The sequence below is a fragment of the Carettochelys insculpta genome, chromosome 5 (genome assembly GCF_033958435.1).
Source record: "Carettochelys insculpta isolate YL-2023 chromosome 5, ASM3395843v1, whole genome shotgun sequence".
Classification (NCBI taxonomy): Eukaryota; Metazoa; Chordata; order Testudines; family Carettochelyidae; genus Carettochelys; species Carettochelys insculpta.
The window spans coordinates 125,087,876-125,114,525 of record NC_134141.1 but is presented as its reverse complement, the minus strand read 5'-3'; the positions used below and the strand labels follow the sequence as shown (position 1 = coordinate 125,114,525).

The 26,650-nt window shown below is 44.6% G+C and overlaps 1 protein-coding gene across 5 annotated transcripts in view; it reads left to right on the top strand.

The window, feature by feature from the left end:
• UBAP2 (ubiquitin associated protein 2) overlaps positions 1-26,650 on the top strand; it is a 167,407-nt gene that overhangs the window by 66,162 nt on the left and 74,595 nt on the right. For all 5 annotated transcript variants that reach the window (XM_074995845.1, XM_074995844.1, XM_074995843.1 and 2 more), the window contains exons 7-8: positions 20,069-20,123; positions 21,446-21,549. In XM_074995845.1, the coding sequence (XP_074851946.1) occupies positions 20,069-20,123; positions 21,446-21,549 (159 nt within the window). The remainder of the gene's footprint in view (positions 1-20,068; positions 20,124-21,445; positions 21,550-26,650) is intronic.

The window sequence follows — 26,650 nt, the reverse complement described above, 5'->3', positions numbered from 1 at the left end:
GTCAGAGACAACTTCTGTTGCTTTAGATGTGCATAGGGTGATAGAATATCGCTTTTGAGAGTGGAAGTGATTTTCTTAGCTTGGTGAGAGGTTTCATGGGGAGATGCAGCAATTTGTGGGTTGGAAGAGAAATGGTTATTGCTAGGAGTGGAGGTAAAAAAAAGTGTCGGAGCTAGTAAAAGCAATGTATAGCATACACCTAATTTCATATACACAGAATACTTTCCCAGATCTCCCCATTCCTAGTATAATACCTGATGATAATCACATGTTCAATGACGCATGATAGCAACAGTTAATCTATGTGCAACCTTTCTCCTTTAAGGACTGACAGGAAATAAGGGCATGTAATTCACTTTCAGTGGTTTAGGAGCACAGTTAGGTTGTGCATGTGAACTAGCAATTACCGGGTCCAGTGTGTGTAGAGAGTAGCTGTTCAGGTCAAGGTATGTTATAATTAACTACTTCTATTTTCTGAGGTTTTGCATCTGCAAATGAGTTTTTGGTGGAGCTCAGTTTTTGTTTTAGAAGGTGAAATTTCTGTTAAAGTTTCTGAGGTACGTGGAAAAGAACTTTTTAGAAAGATTAAAACAGCAGGTTTTAAATTCATGTCCTCCTCCTCCTCCGGGTTGAAATGTGTTCTAAAATTAGACTGTCAGTCACCCAGTTCTTTGCAATTTTAATAAAAGTTTGTTGTTACCCTGTGCGTTCAGAGACGGTAGTGAGAGTAAGCACAGGTGTATAACTAGATAGCTGAGGCATTAAAGAAACTAGTTATTTTAAAATTACTAGTAGAAGGCTAGCATACCTTGCAGGGGAAAGGAGTTGGTATGCCAGCTTCAACCAGACATGGTTCACTGCATTACATGGTACTTCTATATCTGTCTAACAAATAGAGTGCGCTGCACATAAATGAGCTAATTTAATCATAGGCCATCTGTAGCTCTTAACTATCCGTGATAAACTCTTTTTATTACTTCTGGATCAATTGTTGATGAGTGCATATTGGGGGGAAAAATATTTATGGTTACTGATGTAATCCATAAGATGCAGGGATTGCTTAAAGCTGTACATTTCACTACCTCACTGTTAAGTCTTCTCTTGTCAGGGCCACATGACCTCTCTATTTGCATATTAGCAGAAATATACATTTTTCTTGCATCCAGTTTACTTGCTTCTTTCATTAAATGCAGAAAAGTTAAGATCAAGGAGTAAGTTTCTCTTTCAGTAGAGAGCGAACTGGTCGTTTGTGATCAAACTAGAAAGCGTCACTTTATATAATCTAGGCATAACAACATTCAAAGGCATCTTAAGCAGCCTTTTTAATACACATCACTCAGGAATCTAGGCACCAGATTAAAAAATGAGAGATTTTGGATAATGTCTGAATAGTGGACTCTGTCTCTCCTTTCCTATTTTAAACTACCTTTTCAGGCAGGAATAATCTTACCTGCTGTTTTCTAGGAGAATCGTTGCTGGGACCTTGTTTCCCTTTTATAGGTGAACAACCCGATTTAAAGAGATGCGTACGCATCTCTAAAAGTGGCAGGGATATGGCTAATCTTGTGACAAAGTGGTGTATAACCCTCCATAGAACCCCCTGCCCGGAGATTTTCTCTCACACGTTTTTGTAGTCTGCATGACTATACAGCAGAGAGGCCAGGTTCAGCTGGATGACATTCTTTCCAGCTGTGTGCATTGGATTTAGTGCTGTTTACAATATGCAAACTGTGCAAGCTCGTGTAACCAGTCCTTGTTTTGGAACAGTTTGGTACTAATGTCTGATTAGTCGACGGCAAAAGCACGTGTATGTGAAGGTATTAACTGCTGGAGCGGCTTGACTGCTCGGGGTAAAATCTTTTGCTTAAGAAGAAGAGGGAATAATCTGATTTGGAAAGGAGTCAAGACATGAAAACTTCTTAGCTGGGTCTTCCCTCTTCAGCATCTTCACCTCTCATTATCAAGACTGAAGTTCTTGAATAAGCTCATTTTATCCTAAGGGGTGTTACAATGTTGATAGCCAGTGATTGCAAGAAAGTAGTAACTGATATGATTACAACATGCATTTATAATGCATATTAAGATATCTGGAAATATACTGGAACAAATTGATCAATGAATTTGTAAGCAGCCTCTAGTTAAGACGGTGAGAATAGCTCATATGGATTTGTTGAGAGCAAATCATGCCAAGCCACCCTAATTTCCTCCTTTGACAGGGTTATTGGTCTAGTGGATGGGAGGAAGCTGTAGGTATGATGTATCTTAAATTAGGTGAGACTTTTGACAGTCTCAGACATTCTCATAAGTAGACTAGAGAAATGTGGTCCAGATGAATTTATAAGATGGGTGAACTGGTTGAAAAATTGTACTCAGAGTGGTTATCGATGGCTCTCTGTCAAACTAGTTGGATGCAGGGCTCTTCCTATGTCTGGCACGTTTTAATATTTTCATTAATGAAACTTAGATAATGGAGTAGAGTGTGTGTTCCCAAAGTTTGTGACACCAGCTTGGCATGGCTGCAAGCATTTTGAAGGCTAACAATTACAATTAAGAATGATCTTGACAAGTTGGGGAATTGCTCTAACATCAGTAAGTTGAAATTCAGTAAAGACCAGTGTAAAGTCCTGCACTTAAGAAGGAAAAAAAAATGCACAAACTATAAAATGTGGAATAACTGACAGTTCTGTCTTAGTCCAGAAAAGGCTCTGAGGGAGATATTGGCTCAGAAATTGAAGATGAATAACAGTGCGATGCCTTGCAAAAAAGGCTGATACCCTGGGGTGCATTGACAGAAGTATTTACTATACGTAAGTCATGGGTGGTAATTGTTCTGCTCTTAACTGGGGAGACCTCAGCTGGAGTAGTATGTCAAGATGTGTGTGTCATGCTTTAGGAAAAATGTGGGGAAAATAGGAGAGTCTGGAGGAGAGAAAAAAAATGATTTATGACAAAAAAATAAATTATTTAATCTTGAGAAAAGTCATCTGAGGTGGGACCTGATAAGTCTTCCAATGTGCTAAAGGCTGTTATAAAGAGGATAGATATAAATTGCTCTCCATGTCCGTGGAAGGGAGGACAAGAAGTAATGAGTTTCAGCTGCAGCAAGGGAGATGTAGGTTAGATATTAGGAAAATATTTCTAATTATAAGGACTGTCAAATTTTGCAATAAGTTACTGTGGAAGGTTGTGCAGTACATATCACTGGAGGATTTTTAAGACTAGATGACCTCTCAAGATCCCTTCCAGCCGTACATTTCTATGATTTTTGAGAGTATCTGTTGAGTCGAGTCTATCACAAAGATAGCATGGTATGGTATGGCTCAGCAGGATGCGACTGGGTTAGTGTGAAGTGATTTAGAAAGTATAAAAAGGTTACCAATTTAACTTTCATTGTGGCATTTCACACTTTGAGAAATGAGACTAGGCTTGGCAGTTTCTCTTTGCTCCCTAGTCAGTTTTTAGTAAATTTTTTTTCTTCGTGCTGATACGGAGAATATTTGCATTGCAGCCACTGTAGGGGAATATTTATTAGTAAAAACCTACTACCATGCAAATTAGTCATGAAGAAAGATGCCTGTTTATACAGAGTTGAAATTTTGGGCCTATACTACCTGCCAGGTGTCCTTTTAAACCCCGTTCTGACGTGGTTAAGAAAATAAGACAGCTCTTTATTCTTGTGCATGTTTCATTATTGCAGCACATAATGAATATGGCTTTTGTCTTTTGGCATCTTTTTAAAGTACAGCTAAATTTCTGTTGGAAGGAGACTGGTTAAAAACTTGAACCTCTGAAACCAAAAGTGCGTATCTCCACATTTTCTTGTTTTAAAACCTTAGCACAGTTGGCACCAAGTGTGTTTTGGATCAGCTTTGCCAGAAATAGTAGGAATATCATTAGTTCTTCTAAACTATGTGAACATACAGCAGACATTGTGGAGGCCACAAGCTTGAAGCCTGTCTAGTTAAGGTACATTTGGTTCTTCCTTATAAGTTATTAGGGTGACTATATTTATATTTTTCTTCTCATTTGTTTCTGATTTAAAGCAGCCTGCTTTGTGTGCCACAATCAAAATGTTGTTCTCTCAACATATTGAGAGCTTTCAAAAAAGCTTGTTTTGAAAGCGAAGTGTGCATGTTTCTAAAACTGGTTGCAACAGTAACAAACTGTAAATAAAACTGATCCAGTTCCTCTATCTACAAAATAATTAGTACAGAAAAGTAATTCTCTGGGCTAGTAAATAACAAAAATGTTAGGGTTCCTTTTTTAACTTGGTAAAGTGTATTACCTCAGATAAAATCCTCCTTTAGTAAGCTTGTTTTGTCATCTAAAAGAAGAGGCTAGTCTTTTACAACCTGACAACATAGACTGTTTTTTCAGTTTATCTGAAGATAGAAAACCAAACTCGGCGAGATACATGCTTGTGCGGATAGCAAACTCACTAATAATATACCCAGTGGCATTTCAAAGTCTTTGGTTTCCATTGCTTCTCTGCTATTCCGATGTCCTTAACCTTAAACTTTTCTGTCTGATTTAAACTTGTCCATGTCAAAAGCTTGGGCTAAAAAGCAAGCAAGGATCAAGCTGATGAAGTCTTAACTCATTTGAAGGATGCGCTGCCCCCAGGTCTGCAAGCTGTCTTTGTTAGCTTACCAGTTAGCAAGCTGCCAAAATTTAGGCCTTAACAACACTTACTGGGAGATTGACACTGCGGAGATTGATCTTCCAGGGGTCAATTTAGTGGGTCCAGTGAAGACCTGCTAAAGTGACTATGCTCCTGTCGACTTTATACTCCACTGGAGCAAGAAGAGTTCTCTCATCATCTCCCCGCAGTGGGCATGCCATGGCTGCTCGACTTGAGGTACGTCAGCTCTCCAGCTACGTGAATAGTGTAGCTAGAGTTGCATACTTTCGGTCGACATTGCTGCCTAGTGTTGACCAGGCCTTAGTGGGATCACCTGACTTAAACGGTGGGTGTGAGATGCTGCATCAGGCTCCAGTTCAGGAAGGTGATGTGGGAGAAAGAGAATTTATGTTGCAGGGAAATCATCAGTTTAAGTCATCATTTTCAACTATTAAACCAAACTAAACTTGATCCTGTGAGTATCTGTGTGTCCGGAACTCTCAAAGGACTTGCCTGCTAATGGAGAATGCTGAGCACCTTAGAGGATCCAGATATCCTATTCCCTAAAACTGAGTTGCTACGGAAAATAGCTCTCTAAATGTAACAAAGAATGCTACAACTGGTTTGTCAAGTTGATTAAGAGTATGAGCCCTATTAGAGAACAGAAAAACTGCCACCTGGCTTAAATAGTAAAATATGGAAACAAGCTAGAGTAAAATGTTAAAATGATTCTGACTGTTTTAGGGGAAAAATTATTTTGCAAGGATTTTACACAGTCGTCTTAATAGAAACCCAACAAACTTTTCACTGTTGGCTTCCTGTGAACAGAGAGGAATAGCCGTGATTTGTCATGATGCTTAAATCTGTTTTTTACAAATTTAGGTTTAAAGGAGGCTGAGAAAGGTCAGGATTGGGAATGGTAATTAGAGCTGCAATTTTATTCTTTGCCTATTGACCTTAGTGTTTGGTTTTGCACTCATTAGGCTGGCAAATTGCAGAAAAGTTCTGTTTCTTGCAGCCTCCTTGAGAAAGTTTAAAATGTGTTGTTGCAAAGTTTTTTGGGCCCAATGGAATGGACAGTGACAATTGCCTGTGGTGTTCCCAAAATTCTTGACTTAGAAAATTGAGCACTGTGGTCCTTTTTGGAAACTGTATGTATAAGAGCATGTCATAACATAACATGAAGGGCTTGCCTTCCCTCCATGGAATGAGTGCTGCATAAGGTTCCATATACACTGCAACCTGCTGAACATGGTTAAGGCATTGTGTTAAAAAAAATTTGCTAATAAGTGGTGGGGACAATCACTAATGTCATAGTGATTCATGATTTTTGTATGTATTGCAGCTGTGAAGCAGGTGCTTAAATATACTTGAGGCTGTGTTTTAAATTTAGGGTTCATGGGAAGAGAAGTTTTTGATTTAAAACAAAAAAAGTCAAAATATGAACTTGGTTGCTTCATGAGAGAATGGTCGCTTAGTCTGCTTGCCAGAATATTTCTGATTCCACTCTCAGCTGAATTTACTGTGAGGGAAGTAATGACGTCAAAAAGTCTATAGGTGTTAGATTGTAGACAGCAGTGTTTTCTAGAGCCAAGAGATGTGTGGCATGTATGGTAGCAGCATGTCTCCTCTTTTGAGGGTACAGCCTGGCTCTCTTGATCACCAGAGCCCTGCTACAGCAACGTCCTTGCATCGCTTCATGCTGGAACTCTCCCAAAGACACAGGAGACTTTCACATCATGGAATGTGGGGGCTTGTCTATGTGGGAGTACTGAAGAATATTAATTAGACTTAAAATTTAAGTGGATTAGTTAAACTGCATTAAACCCCTCGGTGGATACTCTTATTTAGAATTTGTGACTTTAATTTATGTAATTGATTTCTCATAGTGAATTAAACTGAATTAATGCCATTTAATTCTGAATAAGGCCATCCACACAAGCTTAGTGTGGTTCAATTAATCCAGTTTAAATTTACAGCTTTAGGCTTGGTCTACTCAAAGTTGTATACTCAAAGCTGTGTTAGTAGCAGCAAGCCACTTCCACTCCTACATCTTGGAGCGTAGGCCATTGATGACATCGCCATTGTCATAGAATCATAGGCCTGGAAGGGACCTTAGGTGGAGGTCATCTAGTCTAGGCCCCTGTTTCAAGCAGGATCAACCCCAACTAAGTTATCCCAGACAGGACCTTGTCAACTGGGGACTTAAAAACCTTGAGGGATGGAGAATCCACCACCTCTCTAGGCAACGCATTCCAGTGTTTCACCACCCTCCTGGTGAAGTTGTTTTTCCTAATATCCAACCCATTTCTTTCATTCTGTAACTTCAGACCATTGCTCCTTGTTCTGTTATCTGATACCACTGAGAACAGTTTGTCACCATCCTCTTTGGAGCTCCCCTTCAGGAAGTTGAAGGCTGCTATTAAATCACACCTCAGTCATCTCTTCTGTAAACTAAACAAGCCCAAATCCCTCAGCCTCTCCTCATAGGTCATGTGCTCCAGCCCCTGAATCATTTTTTGTTGCCCTCCGCTGAACCTGCACCAGCACATCCACATCCTTTTTATACTTGGGGGGGCCCAAAACTGGACACACTATTCCAGATGTGGCCTCACCCCAGTGCGAAATAAAGAGGAATAACTACTTTCTAGATCTGCTCGAAATGCTCCTCTTAATGCACCCTAGTATGCCATTAGCCTTCTTGGCTACAAGGGCACACTGTTTACTCATATCCAGCCTTTCATTCACCATAATCCCTACGTCCCTTTCTTCTGTACTGCTGCTTAGCGAGTCAACCCCCAGCCTATAACAGTGCTTGGGATTCTTCCATCCTAAGTGCAGGGCTCTAGACTTCTTGTTGAACTGCAACAGATTTCTTCTGGCTGAATCCTCCTGTTTATCCAGGTCACTCTGGATCCTATCTCTACCCTCAACTTATCTACCTCTCCCTCTAGCATAGTGTCATCCGCAGACTTGCTGAGGGTGCACACCAGTCCCTCATCCAGGTCATTAATAAAGATGTTGAACAACACTGGCCCCAGAACTGAGCCTTGTGGCACTCTGCTTGAAATCGACTGCCATCTAGATAATGATCCATTGATGACTACCCGTTGGGCCAGATGGTCAAGCAAGCTTTCTATCCATCTTGTATCCAATCCATAGTTCTTTAACTTATGGAGACTGTATCAGAAGCTTTGCTGAAGTTAAGGTACATCACATACACTGACTTCCCCATGTCCATAGAGTCTGTTTCCCCATCGTAGAAGCTAATCAGATTGCCAGGCAGGACTTGCCCTTGGTGAATCCGTGTTGACTAGTTTTGATCACTTTTTCCCATCTTCCAAGTGCTCCAAAATGGATTCCTTGAGGATCCTTCCATTATTTTTGCAGGAATTGAGGTAAGGCTGACTGGTCTAGTTGCCTGGATTGTCCTCCTTTCCTTTGTTAAAGATGGGCACTAGGTTTGCCTTTTTCCAGTCATCCGGGATCTCTCCCAATCTCCAAGAATCTTGAAAGATAATGGCCAAAGGCTCGGCAGTGACGTCTGCCAATTTCCTCAGTACCCTTTGTTGCATTAAATCCAGACCCATGTGTACATCTAGTTTTTCTAGATAGCTCAGAACTCCTTCCTTCCCCACTGATGGTTGCCCTCCACCTTCCCATACTGCATTGTCTAGCACCGTAGTGCGGGAGCTGTCTTTGTCCGTGAAGATGGAGGCAAAAAAAAGCATTGAGTACTTCAGCTTTTCTTACATCATCTGGCACTAGGTTACCTCTCTCATCCAGTAACGGCCCCAAACCTTCTCTGATAACCTGCTTATTGTTAACATGCCTGTAGAAACCCTTCTTGTTACCCTTCACATCCCTTGCCAGCTGCAGCTCCAATTATGCTTTTGCATTCCTGGTTACTCCCTGGCATTCACCAGCCATATATTTATACTACTCCTTTGTCAAATGTCCACATTTCCATTCTTATACACATCCTTTTTGAGTTTAAGCTGACCAAGGATTTCCCTGTTAAGCCAAGCTGGTTGCCTACCGTATTTGCATTTCTTACTACACAGCGGGATGGTTTGTTCCTGTGCCTTCATTAAGACTTTTTTAAAATACTGCCAGTTCTCTTGAACTCTTTTTTTCCTTTTCATCTTCATTTCCCAAGGGATCCTGCTCATTAGCTCTCTCAGGGAGTCAAAGTCTGCTCTTTTGAAATCAAGGGTCTGTATGTTACTGCTCACCCTTCTTCCTTTTGTCAGGATCCTGAAAGCTGCTATCTCATGGTCACTGCAGCCCAGGTTTCCACCCACTTCTATTTCTCCTACTAGTTCTCTCCTGTTTGTGAGCAGCCGGTCAAGTTGTGCACAGTTCCTGGTTGGTTGCTTCAGCACTTGTACCAAGAAGTTATCCCCAACATTTTCAAAAACCTTCCTGGATTGTCTGTGTGCTGCTGTATGGGTCTCCCAACTAATGTCCGGACAATTGAAGTCTCCCATGAGAACCAGGGCCTGTGATTTGGAAGCTTCTCTTAGTTGTCTGAAGAAATCCTCATCTACCTGATCTGGCGGTATCCCCAGTGCTGGCAGTATTTTCCAGTTGTAACCAGATGTATCCCATCCTTTTAGTGTCTACCTTCCGGTGTCTAAGCCAGCTTTTTCTCGGGCACTCTTTTCCTTTTTCTTTGTGTTTTCCAACTTAAAAGGCTTGCCTTGTAATGTCGGTGATTGGTTTTCTGAGGGTATGTCCAATCTGTTGTCATCTTCTCTTCCTGATTTCTTCTTCAGAAGGAAGTTGGTGAGTCATCTTAAATATAATTAGGAGGGCCAAAAAATAAACTAAGAGCTAACTCAAATATGTTAACACCCAAAAATGTAAGTACATAAGCCTCATAAACATCCAGGGGGGCACTGGATATTCAAGGTGCTAAAGACACTCAAGAAACATGAGGTCATTTTGTAGAAACTAAATGAATTTTTTACATCTTTCTCCACATCAGAGGATCTGAGGCAGGTTCTGAAACCTGAGTCATTCTTTTGAAGTGACAAATTTAAGGAACTGTCTGATTTAGGTGTCATTAGAAGAGGTTATGTTACAAATAGGTAAACAAAAAGTTATGAACAGATGACAGTCACCCAAGAGTTCGGAAGGAACTCAGATGTGGAAGTGCAGAATTAATAACTGTGGTATATAACCTGTCATTTAAATCAACTTGTGCACCGGATGACTGGAGGATAGCTAATGAAATGTCCATTTTTAAAAAAAGGTTCCTGAGGCAATTCCAGCAATTATAGGCTGGTAAGTTTAACTTGAGTGCCAGGGAAATTGATTGAAACTGTAGCAAAGAACAATTATCAGAAACATAGAGGAACTTAATTTGTTGGGGGAAGACTCAACATGGTTTTTATAAAAGGAAATCATGCCTCAGCAGTCTACTAGAATTCAATAACCATGTACAAGAGCAATCCAGCGACTATTGTGTACTTAGTTTTTCAGAAAGCCCTTGACAAGGTCCGTCACCAAAGACTCTTAAACATGGCATAAGAGGGAAGGACTTCGCTTAGATCAGTAATTGGTTAAAAGACAGGAAGTGAAGGGTAGAAATAAATGGTCAGTTTTCAGAATGGAGAAATGTAAAAAGTGGTGTCACCGAGGCTTTGTTATGGGGCCAGTGCTGTTCAATATATTCATAAGTGATCTGAAAAGAGGGATAAGTAGTGAGGTGACAGAATGTTCAGATGACATAGAATTACTTGATAGTGAACTCCAAAGCAGACAGCAGCAAGTTACAAAGGTATCTCTTAAAACTGGGTGACTTGGCAGCAAAATGGCAGATGAAATTCAAGGTTGACATTTTCAAAGTGATGCATATTGTAAAAAATTATACCTAAAAATGATGGTTTTGAAATTGGCTATTACCACTCAATAAAGAGAACTTGAAGTCATTGTGGATAATTCTGTGAAAACATCCACTCATCGTGCAGTGGCAGTCAGAAAAGCTAACAATGTTGGAACTCTTTGGGAAGGGGTAGATGAGACAACAGAAAATATATTAACTCTTTTTATAAGTCCACGGTAATACCCATATTCTGAATACTGTGCACAAATATGGTTGCCCATCATAAAAAGATATGTTGCAATTTGAAAAGGTTCAGAAAAGGGCAATAAAATATTAAGGCTGTGGGACAACTTTTAAGATGAGGCAAGATGAATAAGACTGGGACTTTTCAGATTGGAAATCAGACAGTGAAGGTGGTGGGATATGATAAGGTCTATACAACCATAACTGGTGTGGAGAAACTAAATCAGGAACTGTTGTTTAGTTTATGCATAGCACAAGAGCTCGGGGTCACCAAAGGTAAAATAATAGGCAGGAGGTTTAAAACAAAGAGAAGGAAGTATTTCTTTGTACAGTGCAGGATCAGCCTGTGGAACTCTTCGCCAGAGGATATTGTGAAAGCCAAGACTACAACAGGGTTCAGAGAAGAACTAGATAAATTTATGGAGGATAGGTCTATCAGTGGTTATTAGAATGGGCAAGGATGCAAAACCATGTTCTGATGTATCCCTGGCCTGTTTGCCAGAAACTGGGAATGGGTTTTGAGGATGAATGATGGAAGCAACTGGCATGGGCCACTTTTGGAGATAGGAAAATGGGCTAGATGGTCTTTGTCTGATCCAATATGGGTGTTCTTATGTTCTAATTATTCACTTACATTTCAAATTTTCCTTCTGAAATGCTTTCACCTGGTTAAAATTTGCTCTTCTGATCAACCCATGTATATGCTTTCTATACCTCTGCTTTAGCTACTGAAACAAGCATCTCCTGCTTCAATCAAAAATATGGGTCATTTCTAAACTACCTAGCTAATTCTTTAGGTTACTATCCAAATGTTTTGCTTATGTCAATGTCCAAAATAATATTGATGAGGAGTCCCTGAAATATTCTTGCTCATCTGCATATGTTAGGCATTTCAGCACTTTCTCAAGGCAGCCCCTGGGCGGGACATTCCTTAATGATCTAAAAATAGTCCTGTCTTACCTAAATATTTATATTATGGTCTTTGGGGTTCTCTGGACTCTGTTTCTGAGGGAGCCATGTCCTCGTTTTCCAGCCCTTCTTTGCAGACTATGTACCCTGGGTCAAATAGTTTCTACTCTTTTGGAGAGAAACTAGAGAGAGAGAGAGAGATGGAGGCAGGAACTGCCAATAATAGATAAACCTGGTCCAAATTCTAGTGCCCTTCCTGCAGTATGCAAAGGTCAGGCGAGCAATACCTTGCTTTCTTATATGAGCTTAAATTCACACGGTCATCTAGTTGTTGCTTCATGACCTGTAACTAGTGCTTGGGAGGTTACCATTCTAGGGTAACATTACAAATTCATACTTGTCCTGATATTTGGGGCAAACTAAAGTTCACTGTTTTGGGAGCCTGTAGTTGAACCAGAATAAAATATTCTGTTTGTTTTGTAGCTGGAGCGCTAAGCTCCCAGACATTCTGTTATGCAAGCAGGTAGTTGTATGTACTCTGTTTATTTTCCTCAAAAAATATACTGCCATCTTATGTTGACAGCAGTGAATGGCAAATTAGAGGTAGATATGCATGAAACAGACTTTTGAAAATTCTAAAATAGCAAACTGCTGTTAGGATTATGAAGTAATGTATAAATTATTCTGGTGTGTGGTCGGCTCTGTTGAAAAGTCACTGTATTTGAGAGCCTTATATCAGCTTAAGGCTGATGTCAAGAATGCAGCCTGGGGGCGGGGCGGGGGGGAATAACTTGGTTTTGCATAACTATAAAGTTAACTAATTTCTTTTGGGAATTGGGTAAGAAGGGAATCATTCACTGTAGTTAAGGAATCCATGACTTCCAGAAACTGCCCTGCCTTAGCGTGTGGTGGCTAGAAGCTGCAGCATTCCCCCACTGTCTACGATGGGTGAGACGTGCAGTGTATCTTGATATCTTCTGGCAGTGGGATCTTCACAGCCCATGTCTGCTATAGGTGGCAGGGGCTAACCTGCAACTGTTAGCAACCATGGGCTTCGTTGAGTTTTTGTTTATTGCCCGTAACCCGTTGATGACTTTTACAAAAAAAAATCAATAACAAAATCTTAGACTTAAGCAGAGGTTGAATAAGGTGAGAGTTGGAACTTGGTGAATGGAGATAGGGGGGAAAAGCGTGTATACCTAAAGGGCAGCTTGTGGTGAACAGCTCAGATACAGGAGTAAGGGAGGGAAGCTGAATGTACTGTAGAGACTGAGGGCTTATCTACACTGGTCTTCCCCTCCCCCCCCCGAAAAACCCATTTTTTTCCAAAACCAATCTAAACCCCAAAGGGTTCACACAGCCAAGTGGGATAATTCAATTCAAGGTAAGAGGGCTTTTCCCTCAAAATAATTACTCCAGCTCTGCGAACAACTCACCCCAACCCCCTTCAAGGTCGGACAGGAATGTGTGTGAACAAAGCCCAGCGATTACTGGCTCGTGTGAAGGCTCTTTTTGCAATGTTGTGGCTGTGAACAGTGGCTGTAAATAAGAACACTACCATTTCGCAGTGCTGAGGCTGTGTGAATGCAATTTTCCAACATTACTTATTTAGACATGGAACATCGAAATAAGTAATGTCAAAAAAACCTGCATTGTAGATATAGTGTAAGGTTGCTACAGAAGAGAAATGTGAGAGATTGGTAAGATTAAGTCAGAGGTGTTGGCTGGGGCTCATTGTGCATTGCTTTGGTGTCAAGCACAAAAAATGGAAAGGTAAGAACAGTACATTCTTCTTCGAGTGTCCCCGTGGGTGCTCCACATCAGCTGTCGGGCTCGCCCGGTGCCGCAGATCGGATCTTCCAAGCAGTTTCTGCCGGACCGCGCATGCGCCAGTGCGCGCCACTCCCCCGCGTGCTCCCGGCCACGTGCGCGATCCGGTCCCCGCCAGTTCCTCTTAACCGCCGTCGGCTGCAGATGGAATCCGAACTAGGCTAAGGCCAAATAGCGTATTCAATGACTTTAACTGTTTTTTCTTTAAAGTTTTCCAAGTACTTAGGCTACTGCAAGTTAGCCGGTTGTTATTTTTAAAAAAAAAAAAAAAAACAAACAAACTACGAGCGGGACAGCTTCAATCCAGTCCCAGTAACAAGCGCCGGAGGCCAGGAGCATAGGGCCATCAGCCCTCCTGCTGCAGCAGGCCATCAGAAGGGGAAAATAGCACAGAGACGGTGCTAAGTACCCGTTTAACAACTGAAAGACTCACCAACAATGTCCTCTTCAGGATTTAAAAAATGAGTCCTGCCGAGAGGTGATGCCAGCGTCTGATGGGCACAGTCTATGCATAAGGTGCCTTGGGGAGTCCCATGTTGCACAGAAATGCTCCTTCTGTGCTAAATTAACAGCCAGAGCAAGGAGAGACAGGGAGATGCGGCTTAAAATGCTGCTTTTCGACAAGGCCCTCCAGCCAGACGTGCCGGAGCGGCCGCAGCAGGAGGGACCCTCCGGGGCCCATAAAAGGAAAGCTGCCTCCCTCACCCCATCAGCGCAAAAACGGAGGAAAGTCTCCCCAGCCCGATCCCTGCCGGCAACAATAGCGAGCGGGACGGGAGGAGCGAGCAGCCCCCAGCCGCAGCAACAGCTGATCGGCGGCGGCATGAAGAGCCACGTGGAAGCGGCTCAGCCTCCCATAATCAGCCAGCCGCCCTGCACCGCAGGCAGGGCGGCGGCTAAACAAGCGCCGGTACCGGCGGCACCGCAGGCAGCGGCACCGACCCCCGGGGAACCAGCGGTGCAGAGCGCGCAGGCACGCAGCCTGCAGGCACCGGAGGACACTGCACGTGTGGCACCGCCCTCGAGCGTGCCGAGCTCGGTGCGGACGGGGCCGGGATCCCCTGTACGTCAGGGGGCGGAGTTACCTCCTCAAAGGAGGGGGAAGGCTGCACACAAGAGGAGGCATTGCAGCCCCTCTCCGCACAGGGCTATGGAGTTGCTTTCTCACAGCCCTCCGCTTATGTTGCAGACTCCAACCAGAAGGCAGGGGTCCCCCCTAGCCTACCCGGAGCCCCCTTCTCCATTTTTGCAACCAGTCTCACCCTGGCTGGGACCACCTTCACCCTTCCTGGGGTTTGAACCGCTGGACTATTATGCAAAATCTCTCTCTCCAGTGTCTCAACGATCTCCCTCCCCCAGACGCAGAGGGTATGCACCAAGGGAGTGGTCTAGGTCACCTTCCCAAGAACAGTGCCTATACTGCCATGGTCGCCCCTACCACGCGGGGCATAGACACCATCGGCAATCTACTAGGGAAAGATCCCCACAGACGATCTCGTACCCCCGAGGGCAATTGCGACTGGGGACAGAGACTCAAGCATCTCAGGGGGTACTGGTTATGGAACCCCGAGATTTTCCCTCGCAAACCTCTAGCGAGAGGGTGTACCATCACCAGCAGGAACCGGAAGGGTCCAGAGAGACGTACCCCAGCGGTTCCTCGCTCTCCTCCCCGGATGAGGCTACGGCCCCGGGGGACGTCCATCCTCCGGACGATCTCAAACAGTTTCAAGAGCTGTTTTACGAGGGTGGCCTTCATGCAAGGCATCCAGACAGCAAAGGTGCAAGAGAAACACCATAAGCTCCTCAAAAATCGGAGACCTCCGGCCTCCTCCAAAATAGCAATACCGCTTGATGACGCGATCTTGGAGTCTGCCACTATGATATGGCAGACTCCTGCGACTATTCCGCCTGTCCACAAAGAGCGGGGGAAAAAAAAAAAAAACTTCGTGCCGACAAAGGGCACGGAGTTCCTGTTCAGCCACCCACAACCAAATTCCTTGGTGGTGGAGTCGTCGCAACGTGGGGGAACAGACAAACATGCCAAAAAGCTAGAGCTGTTGGGCAGAAAGGTCGTCTCCTCCTCCACTCTACTGTTGCGAATGGCAAATTACGCAGCGCATCTAGCGAACCATAATTTCGACAACCACATTAGGTTAACCTCCCTCATGGACTCGCTTCCAGAGGGCAAGAAACCAGTGCTCAAGGCCATCATGCAAGAAGGCTACGCGGCCTCGAGGACGGGAGTTCAGATTGCCCTGGATGTTGCGGTACCAGTACCGGCAACAGCGTCCCCAGTACCACAGGGGTTACGAGCAAGGGCGACATCAACAGCACCAGCAATACAGAACTCCCAGGCGACGTTCCCAACAGAGCCGTGCGTCCTCGGGGCAGGGCCAAAGGCCACAAGTTTGACACACAGATCCAGGGCTGCGCCATCACTACCATCGCAAGGTCATCCGAAGCGGTTATTCCACCATCGCCTCCGACCATTCTATAACCAGTGGCAAAGGATCACCATAGACAAATGGGTGCTGGAGATCATAGCCACGGGGTACGCCATCCCCTTCCAGTCGCTCCCACCGCCATGACCTCCACCCAGGCCCCACCTCCAGGAGGCCTCCCACGTAGCGAGGCTCAAGCAGGAGGTAGACCATCTCATGCTCATAGGGGCAGTGGAAAGAGTGCTGGAGCAACTGCAAGGGAGAGGGTTCTACTCGAGGTACTTCCTCACGGGGAAAAAGACAGGAGGCGGGAGGTCCATCTTAGATTTTCGAGGCCTCAACCGGTACCTGCGCAAGCAACGCTTTCGGATGATCACAATCGCCTCCATCCTTACGGCACTAGACGATGGAGATTGGTTCGCAGCCCTCGACTTATAAGACGCATATTTTCACATAACTATTCATCCGGCTCACCTACGATTCCTCTGGTTTTTCATGGTAGGCAAAGAACATTTTCAATACAAGGTCCTACCGTTTGGCCTCTCCTCGGCCCCCAGAGTCTTCACCAAGCCCTTGGCAGTGGTGTCAGCCTACCTGCACAGACAGGGGGTATTTATATTCCAGTATCCGGATGACTGCCTACTCAAAGGGGCCTCGAAGGAGGAGGTACTACGCATGATATGCGTCACAGCAGTCACGTTCTCTTCGCTCGGCCTGGTTATCAATCTGACAAAATCAAAGATAGACCCCACACAGGACATAGAGTTCGTAGGGGCACGCATAAATTCTATTACAGCGAGGGCGTATCTACCAGAGACTCGCCTTCAGGCCGTCGGCTCCCTCGTGCAAGTCTTCACCTTCAGCCCTACGGTGCCGGTTCTGACGTGCTTACAGCTGCTGGGCCACATGGCAGCAGCGACATTCGTAAAACAGAACGCCAGGTTACACATGCGCAGCGTGCAGCACTGGCTGGCGAGCGTGTACAAACCGGCAGCACACACTGTTCACAGGGTGGCGTCGCCCACAACAGAGGTGCGCAAATCCCTGCAATGGTGGGTAAACCCCGAGAACCTGCTAACAGGGGTACCCTTCCACCAACCACACACATTGGTTTTTCTTACTACAGATGCCTCCCTCATAGGGTGGGGAGCACACATGGGCGAAGAGGTGACGCAAGGGCTGTGGTCCTCCACGGAGCAGTCACTGCACACAAATATACTGGAGCTCAGAGCAGTGTTCAACGCCTGCAGACACTTTTGAGACCACATACAAGGCAAAGTCGTCGGGATCAGTACAGACAATACCTCCACCATGTTTTATATAAATCGGCAAGGAGGAGCTCGGTCCCGTGCCTTATGTGCAGAAGCAGTCCGGTCGTGGAACTGCTGCATCACCAACAATATAACCTTGAAAGCCTCGTACTTACCAGGCGCTCACAATGTGAAGGCAGACCAGCTGAGCAGGCGTTTCGCACTCACGCACGAGTGGCAGATCCGTCCCGATCTGCTGCAACCGATTTTTCATGCATGGGGTTTTTCCCCAGATAGACCTGTTTGCTACTCAGCACAACAAGAAGTGCCCACGATTCTGCTCCAGGGCAGGACTGGGACGGGGGTCCCTGAGGGACGCCTTCGCGATCTCTTGGAGGGGCCCCCTGCTTTACGCATTCCCTCCCACAGTGCTCATCCACAAAGTGTTGCAGAAAGCCAGGAGGGAAGGAGCCTGAATGATCCCGATAGTCCCAACGTGGGATCGACAGCAATGGTTCCCCCTACTCCTGCGCATGTCGGACCGGCCACCGATGCCCCTTCCGGTGGCGCCGGATCTGCTCACGCAAGCCCAGGGGTCCATAGTGCATCCGCACCCCCAAGGCCTGCGACTACAAACGTGGTTAATCCATGGCTCAGCCCCTTAGAGAGCACATGTACGGAGGAAGTGCAGCAAGTCCTAGGAAGTAGCAGGAGGACTTCCACCAGGAAAACCTACAAACAGAAATGAACTCGCTTTACGGCATGGTGTTGTACCAAACAGCTAGCCCCCCTTTCGGTGCCTATGGCTGTGATATTAGAGTATTTACTGGACCTCAAGAGAGGAGGACTCTCACTATCCTCGTTTAAGGTCCACCTTGCCGCCATTTTGGCGTTCAGACACGAAGAGGAAGGGCACACGGTGTTCGCCCATCCCATGGTTACCAGGTTCCTCAAAGGGCTGGTAAACCTATACCCCCCTCGGAAACCGCTTCCACCTTCGTGGAACTTGGACCTGGTGCTTAATGTGAAAAGGGGACCACCGTTCAAGCCTTTGGCCACGGTTTCCCTCTGCCTCCTTATGATAAAGACGACCTTTCTTCTCGCAATCACGTCAGCTCGCAGAGTGAGCGAGCTTGCGGCAGTTATGGCAACGCCACCCTGCGCTGTTTTTTCCAAGGAGGAGGTAACCATACGGCTGCACCCAGCCTTTGTTCCTAAAGTTTCTTTCTGAGTTTCATACTAACGAACCTATTGTTTACCCTCGTTTTATCCAAAGCCTCATAACTCTAACAAAGAGGCGCGCCTACACCTCCTGGACGTGAGGAGGCGCTAGCTTTCTATATAGACAGGACCAAGTCCTTCCGGAGAACGGATAGACTCCTAGTCTCTATCGCTCCCCAATCAAAAGGAGAATGTCTCTCTTCGCAGAGAATCTCGAAGCACATCGTATCTTGCATAAAAATGTGCTACAAACTCAAAAAGACTCCTTTCCTGGCCATGCCCAGGGCTCATTCCACTAGGGCGGTGGCAGCATCAACAGCCTTTTTTCAAGGGTGTTGCGCTAAAAGACATTTGCAGAGTGGCGACCTGGTCATCCTGTGACACCTTCGCCAAACATTACGCCCTTCACAGGGTATTCCAAGAGGATACCCGTCTCTCTGCAGTGGTCCTCTCGGGGACAAGCTGCACATAATCCGATTACCCACCTCCTGTCTTGGGTTACTGCTGGGTAGTCACCTAATGTGGAGCACCTACGGGGACACTCGAAGAAGAAAGAAAGGTTACTCACCGTAGTAACGGTGGTTCTTCGAGATATGTCCCCGTGGGTGCTCCACTACCCGCCCATCCTCCCCGCTCCGGATCTGTGTTTAGTGTTTTGCAGGAGCATCCGAGGTGGTTGGTCAAGGAACTGGCGAGGACCGGATTGCGCACGTGGCCCGGAGGGCGCGGGGGAGTGGCGCGCACCGGCGCATGCGCGGTCCGGCAGCAACTGCTTGGAAGATCCGATCTGCGGCGCCGGGCAAGCCCGACACCTAATGTGGAGCACCCACGGGGACACATCTCGAAGAACCACCGTTACTACGGTGAGTAACCTTTCTTTAAACTTAAATATAACAGCCTTGTGTCTCCATACGAGACAGAAAAATATGGTTAAAGTAGTTTCTACTATATATTTGCCCACCCAAAATTATGCTCTGCAGAGGAGGCACTGTTTTGATGAGTGTGATGTATTAAAGATTTTGCATTGACTCGTAATGTATTCTGTTTGATCTCTTCCTCTGCTAGTTTTACAAGAGGGAAAAAATTGTTGTTTTACTATACTACCAGATATTGGGATGAACTAACATTTTATTGTTTTTATGGGCGCGTGGTGGGTTTTATGATTTGAGGGACATTGAGGAGAGAGAAGTTGTATGTCGTAAATTCTCACTTTCTTCCTCAAATCCAGTATTCTCCTGTGTGACAGGTTGGTAACCAGCCTATCTGCATCGGTTCTGTAAAAGCAGTGGTAGGCAGCATGCAGACTCCTGGGGTTCCACCTGTGGCCCTCAGGGCTCCTGTCGGCCGTCACTCCCTGCATCTCTGGCACAGTGGGGCACTGGAGCTGTACGCCTTCCCCCCTTTTCCCTGTTCTTTGGGAGCACCACAAATTGCCAATGTGCTCTATCCCTGCTCCCCCGCCCCCCATCTCAGAGCTGGAACGCTGGAAATCAGCTGTTGGGAGCTGCTCAAGCTTTGGGAGGGTTGGGGGTAGCGGGCATGGAACATGACTCAGGCAGTTTGTGGCTCTCAGAATGCTGGGAAATATGGGGATGAGCGGGAAGTGTGGAACTCCAGTGCCTCTGTTTGTGAGAGGCCGCCGAGATGGAGGGCCACTCGTACTTCCCACTTACTAATCATGGCTGCCCATCACTGTGTTCAAGTGTGTTCTCTCTTCTCGTAGGGTTTGGCCGTGGCAGAGGGCGAGGAGCTGGGAGATTTTCGGCCCAAGGCATGGGGTAAGTGGTATGCACAGTTCTTAGGAAAATCAGCTTCAGGAGGAATGTTAATTGCTGTCAAAGCTTTTAATGCTGTGTGACAAATGTATATTGCTGTGGATAGAAGACATTCACATTTGTGAAACGGTGTCTGTGACATACAAGTTTGATTCATTGTATGCAGTGTGACTATTGCAATCTCTAGGCAAACTGACATTAACGTGAGTACACAGGATGTCAGTATCTCAGCAGCACTCAAATATTCCCCTCCCCCACTTTGGTCCTTGGAAAACTGAGCTCATCCCCATGCAGCTCAGTCTTTAAGGAAAAGTCCAAGTCAATCAAGAGGCTTTGCAGGTTGAATGTGCTGCATGACTGTTGGAGGTAACCCAGTGTGAAAAGAAACTTGTTTGGGTGTACTTTTGAGGCACAGTCTCCTCCCGTCCCCTAGTCTTTTCTACCAGAGCTGTAGATGTTTCCCTCCATTCTTAGTGTTTATATTTTAGATGGTGTTCTTTGCATGTACATTCTCCTTGGTGCAGTCAAAAGTACATTTTTTCCCTCTTGAACCCACAAGTCTGAGGATCTTTGTTTTGCCACTACAACTCTTCTCATCCAGACTGAAGAACTGTAGTCTTGCTGCCCTTAGCTGTTATTTGCGATCAGCAATTTTGTGGATAGTCTCGGTGTCAAGATAATAAAAAAATAAACTTCTCCTCTTCTCTTTCATTCCATGTCTCTCTCCTTCTCCCCATCCTGATAATCCTTCACACCCCATTCCTGTGACAGGCTGAAGAACAAACCCCTTTTTCTTTACCTCAAAAATCAGTTTCCAAGTCACTCTTTGGCTACCTCTCAGATACTGAGCTGTTGGCTTCTGTGGGTATTTCAGAACACTTGCTTGTTCCCATCTTATTGATACGCTTCTTGTTGCCCTGCATAAAAGTCTGGCCCCCTGAAAGCATGTTACTTGGGATTCTCATTAGTAATTTCCTACTGAAAAAGAACAATTTGATAAGCTTCATGCTGTGACTGGAAACTGGTATTTAATGAGGGTGGCAATGGGTTTGCCTACTATTGCAACTTTTGTAGAAACTAGGTTTTGTTCATATTCTTTATGGTGCCTTTTTTATACTGTTCTGGTTTTTGGTGCCCTCCTCCTTAATGGGAGTAAAAAGAAATTGACTTCTTTGAAGAACACATTATTGAAACAGTCTTACGTGAAAGATGAGCTGTAAAAATCTAATACAAAAAAAAATCATAAATTGGGGCATTTCATTTTGTATGGCTTTTGCATTCACTTTCTGCATATTTTTGTCCTTTCCAATCCCATTAAACTCCAGGACATTTAACCCTGCAGACTACACGGAGACTTCTGCCACAGATGGCTTTGGGCCAAAACCAGAGGTTTGGGAGACTGGTCAGAGTGATGCAGATGATGGAACTGGTAAGATGGCTTCCAGAAGTGGAAATACTGGAATGAAAAGCTGTAGCAAGTTGCTATTAAAATAACAGTTCTGCTGGTTTTTATGAACATCTGAAAATATTTATACATGTCACCTGGTATGGCTATTTGCTCACTTGTGTTCTGCTGTTGTACTGCAGCCTCAGAATGCCTGTACATTTGCAGCTCTGCGGTTAGACAATGAAAAGAGTAGTTTTCATTTGCAAAATTATAAACAATTCCCCATGAGTCAAAAGAGGTTGAAGAATGGGGCTATTTAATCCACTTCCCTATGGAGAATGTTTGATACATACGTTATGGTGAGATTTTTCCACAGCACCTGTGAAGTTTAGAAACACAAGTCTCATTGAAAATCACTGGGACTTGTGCCCCTAAGTCACTCCGACGCTTCTGAAATTTCTGCCTTACCCTACAGGAAGGCAAAAAAGTTAGTTCTGGAGATATACCAGAGTTTATAGATCTTGGCATCTTCCAGAACTGTGAATAATTGGAAGTGTGAATAGGCCGTAGAGTGGCTACCAACAGAACAGTCTGTGTCTTCACATGAAGATTGAGAAGGTTTCATATTTACTGGTGGAGTCTTACAGGGTGGAATGTTGGTTGCCCGTTAGAGGCTGAGACAAAGACAGTAGGTTATAGGACAGTGGTCATGTCTGGTGACAGAGAAGCAAAGAACATAATCTGACCTATCAGTGACTCAGAAAAAGAGCAGGATAGCATACTGCCTCTTGAGTGCCACATCAAGCAATGTGATGAAGGCAAAAAAGGTTCCTGTGTTGTGCTGGAGCAATGTACTAGTTAGAGTAGTACAATTGGGGACCAGCAAGTAGAGGGAAGAAAATGAAAGACTGTAGCACTTGAGGAACTGCTCACAATTGCAAGGGTTCTGATTAGGTCATGTTTTTGACCACTCTCCTACTATCAAATGGTAGGAAAAGGCTGATACTGGAGACCAGCAGCTGATCAGCGGAGAAGGATTTCAGCTTCACTGAGGCTGCATCTACACGAGATAAATTTGAATTTAAGATAGTTAGCTGGATATTACTATGTGACTGTCTTCACTGTAAATACCATTAGCTCAATTTAGAGAGCACTAATATCAATATTACAACATCATCAGTACGTGCTTGGTATAGCGTCAAGGTTGAATTCAAAAGTTCAATTAAAGGCCAGTTTGGAAGCTCCGTGTCTTAAAATCGAATTTGTTAGCCTCCAGCAGCGTCCTGTATGTAACTCTCAGTGCCCCTTCATGCTCTGCTCTGGCCACCGTCTCCAGGCGCGCAGGAACGGGTAACAGGAAGGTAACAGGTAGGTAACAGGAAGACCGTGAATTTCAAATCGGGACCAGGAAGCCTGTGGCGGCGGGGTCATGTTTGCATGAGAGGCTAATGAGAAATGTCTTTCTTTCTTTGCTATTAGTGCTGTGAGTGCAACTACTCATTACAGATAGCCCCAGCATGGAGTTCTTCTCTTTTTGTTGTTTTATGTGCTACCTAGCAGCAGCTGCTGTTCCACTGCACCACATGGCAACAACGCTATTGTGGGGGTCATGCTTGTATAAGAGGCCGAGAAACTTCTTTTCAGATAGTCGGGGTGGGCGGGGGGGGACTACTTCAACATTTCAGCTGGCTCTGCAGCCGTAGACCACGTTTCCTATCTGTCTTTGTGCTTTAACCCCTCCCTCCCCACCGAAAATACAGGGTGCAGGGCCAGGTGAGATTCCTGTTTCCGTTATAAGTTCAGTGTATGAAATTCCACTGCCATCCCCCATTTTGGCAATGTCTGTGTAGTGAAGAGGGAAGACACAGATCCCTGGGATTGGATGCAATCATGGGAGGGGGGACACTCAGTGGATGGCCAGTTGAGAACACAACCTGTGCACAGAAGCCTTATAGTGCACCGGAAAGCCAAAGACCCTCCAGCAACTCTTTGTTTCCAAAGACTTTCCTATTATCTCTTTCTTCAAGCTTTTCAGGGTCCCTGTATTATTTCAGGGACCAGATGCAATCACAGGAGGGGGGGGACACTCAGTGGATGGCCAGTTGAGAATTCAGTTACAGAAGAAAGATTTCTGTAAACTTTTTTGGCCATCTCTGTGCATTCCCCACTTTTCCTTCCTTCAACAGGAAAAATGGACATTTGCTGAGCATGGAGGGGAATGAGGGAAGTGCAATGTAGGAAGATGTCAGAGACCAGTGAGCATACCCAGAATGCTATGGGGATGAGGGAACTGTGGGATAGGTTCCCACAGTGTGCTACTGCAAGTTGATGTTTGCCAATTGAATGTGATAGCAATAAGTCAACTTTGTGAGGAGCACATGAGGAGGTGAGGATAGTCAAAATTGAATTTATAAATTCTAGAGTTACAAAACCAATATTAATAAATTTGATTTTATCTCATAGCGTGAATGCAGCCTGAGTGCTGGTGTGAGCCCTATCTAGCGTGACTTTCTGGGATAAACATTCTTCATTTAAGAGGATCAGAGGCAAATCTGGGTTCACAACTCGTATGGCTGTTCAGACAGACTTTAAACTAGGTGGAAAGGAGATTTTACTGAGATCAAAATATAAGTATTTTCAAAATGAATGATTCTGAACAGATTTGTCTTCCAGCAAAACACACAATTAGAATAGAGAGTATTAATACACTTGCTTGTTTTATAAAATAAGTTTTGAGGCCAGAAGAAGTGATAGAAGATGGAAAGAGGTGGAAATCCTGCCTATAGTGTTAACGCTGGTGCTTGCTGTATAGAGGTAGAGAAGAATGGTGAGAAGCTTGCTGTTTTAAGTATTTTAGAAGCAGTAAAATTCTACTTCAGTGAAGAAAGGAAAAGATTCAAGAAAGAAGACTCTATGCTGAGAAGTTAGTAGTCCCTTCCTCACTAAGAATGGGGAGAGAGAGAAATTCCTGGAGAAACTCTTGATATTTAAACTTGTGGATGTTATATTAAGGGAGGACTCTGCCCAGGTGTCTGGGTAAGAAGAGCAGCTAAATATGTCTAAGCATAGGTTCATGGAGGACAACTTTGCGCCCCAGATGGAGCAGCTGTCCTTATACTCGCCAAGAGTAGAATAAACCACTGAAAAATGATATGGAGATAGACTCATGCATCACCTCTCTATTAATGTGCTCAAGCTCTAAATGAGCTAGAAGATATCGGGGCATGGATGTTAAATTCCAGGAAACCAAATTTTGGCGAATGTGGAAGGCCGGCAAGCATATTGCAGTGGAAGAGGAGCTGAAACACCGTAGGAATTACTATACTGAAAAGTAGATGATGAGAAGAATAATGCATTGTGATGTTACTGGATTGTTACAAAAAGTGTAAAGCCATGTCTGTCGCTGTTGTAGATAGTGACACCAAATCTTGTGCCAGGTGGCCCAAGTGAGGTGTCTAACGCAATTTAGTAATGCCCTGAATCTGTTTATTCTACTTGTATATCTGGGCCATGTTTGTATGTGAAGCTATAGATATTGGCTCTATAGCAATATTAGGAATGTTTTAATGATGAGATTCACAATAGGTGTGATTACCTTCCTCAGCCAGGATGATGGACTAAACAAAGGCTCAGACATCAAATACACATCTAAGGAATTAGGGACTTGTCCTCTGGGATGCAGCCAATGATAAGGTACCACAGCAGGCCATCTGCTCAGGTGGCCTGGGCTGGGCAATGGGATTGAAATCAGATGCCTAGACGGCCATTCCACATGCTCTGTAAATGGACTGGGACATGCTGACAAAACCAGCGACCAATGGCAGTTTGCCGCAATAGTTCACCTGGTCTGGTGACCCTGAGCCTACCTGGTCTATGGGAAGCAGAAGGGATTCTTTCTCTCCACAGGAAAACTATAAGATGGCCTTGGAAGTGACCATCTTGGACCTTTCAGTCTTCATGAACTAAGCCTGTGTGGACTGGGGGGCCTGTCCCTCAAAGGATGCTCTGCGACTTTCAAGAAATCAGTATATAACATCCCTGGCCTGTATCAATAACTGTGTTTGATGTATGTAATGTATCACTTCAATGTTTTTTCTTTCTCACCCTATTCTTTCTTTCTTAATAAACCTTTAGATTTTAGATTCTAAAGGATTGGCATGGCGTGCTGTTTCGGGTAAGATCCAACTGTATATTGACCTGAGGCTGTGGCTGGACCCTTTGGGGCCCGGAAGAACCTGTGTGGAGTGGGTCAAATAGGTTTAATAACCTCTTACTTGAGAATAAGGGGCTGTTGGCTCTGGGCACTTTGGAACAGCTGGAGAATCTGTGGGTTTACTTGTATGGCTCCTGGCTGACCATTGGAGCTGACAGAGGTACTTTTGTGGCTGGTTTGATTTGCCTTAGTGAGAAGGAAATCTCAGCCTGGGCTGTAATAGGCCTGGCTTTGAGCACGTGTACCCATGACTGGTTCCCTCAGCTGTGCCCCAAAACTCTGTCACATTACATGCATGCAGAAGAAGCATAAGGGCGATGGAAAAAGCAGAATGATTCAGGCTCTCTAGGTAGCTCAAAGATTGAGAAGGGCTTTTACATCTTTAGCTGGAATAAAAGAAGTACAGGACAACTAGTGGGGGAACCCTAAGTCACCGCTTCTAATATGGCTGAACTGTTTTGGATTTTTAAAAGATCTCCTAATCTCAGCTCAGTTTTGAATTCATGATACGTGTTAATTTGTCCCCCACTAACCAGGATCAATTTCTCGACTTTTTAAAAATCTTGAGTTTGTTAAATCCAAATTTGCACTACAGATGCCTTAGAATATGTTGTCTTGGGCTGTCATAGAGGGCAGAAGAGTTGCCAAAAGCCTGCATGGATCCTCGACAAATACATCATTCAGAAGCATCATGCAAAAGCCATCAGATTCTGTGATGTTACAATGCAACGCCAAAATTGCTGTTTGTGAAGAGAAAAGGAGAGGAGAGATTCTAACTTCTAGAACCTAAAATAAGTTTACACATACCTATTCCAGATAGTAACAGAGAGTTGTCTGTAACACTTTCCCTACTGTTTGCTTTATAGTAGAAGGGTGTATTATATAAATAGCTTAAAGAGAACATTTTAAAAAGTCAGAAAGTTCCCTGCT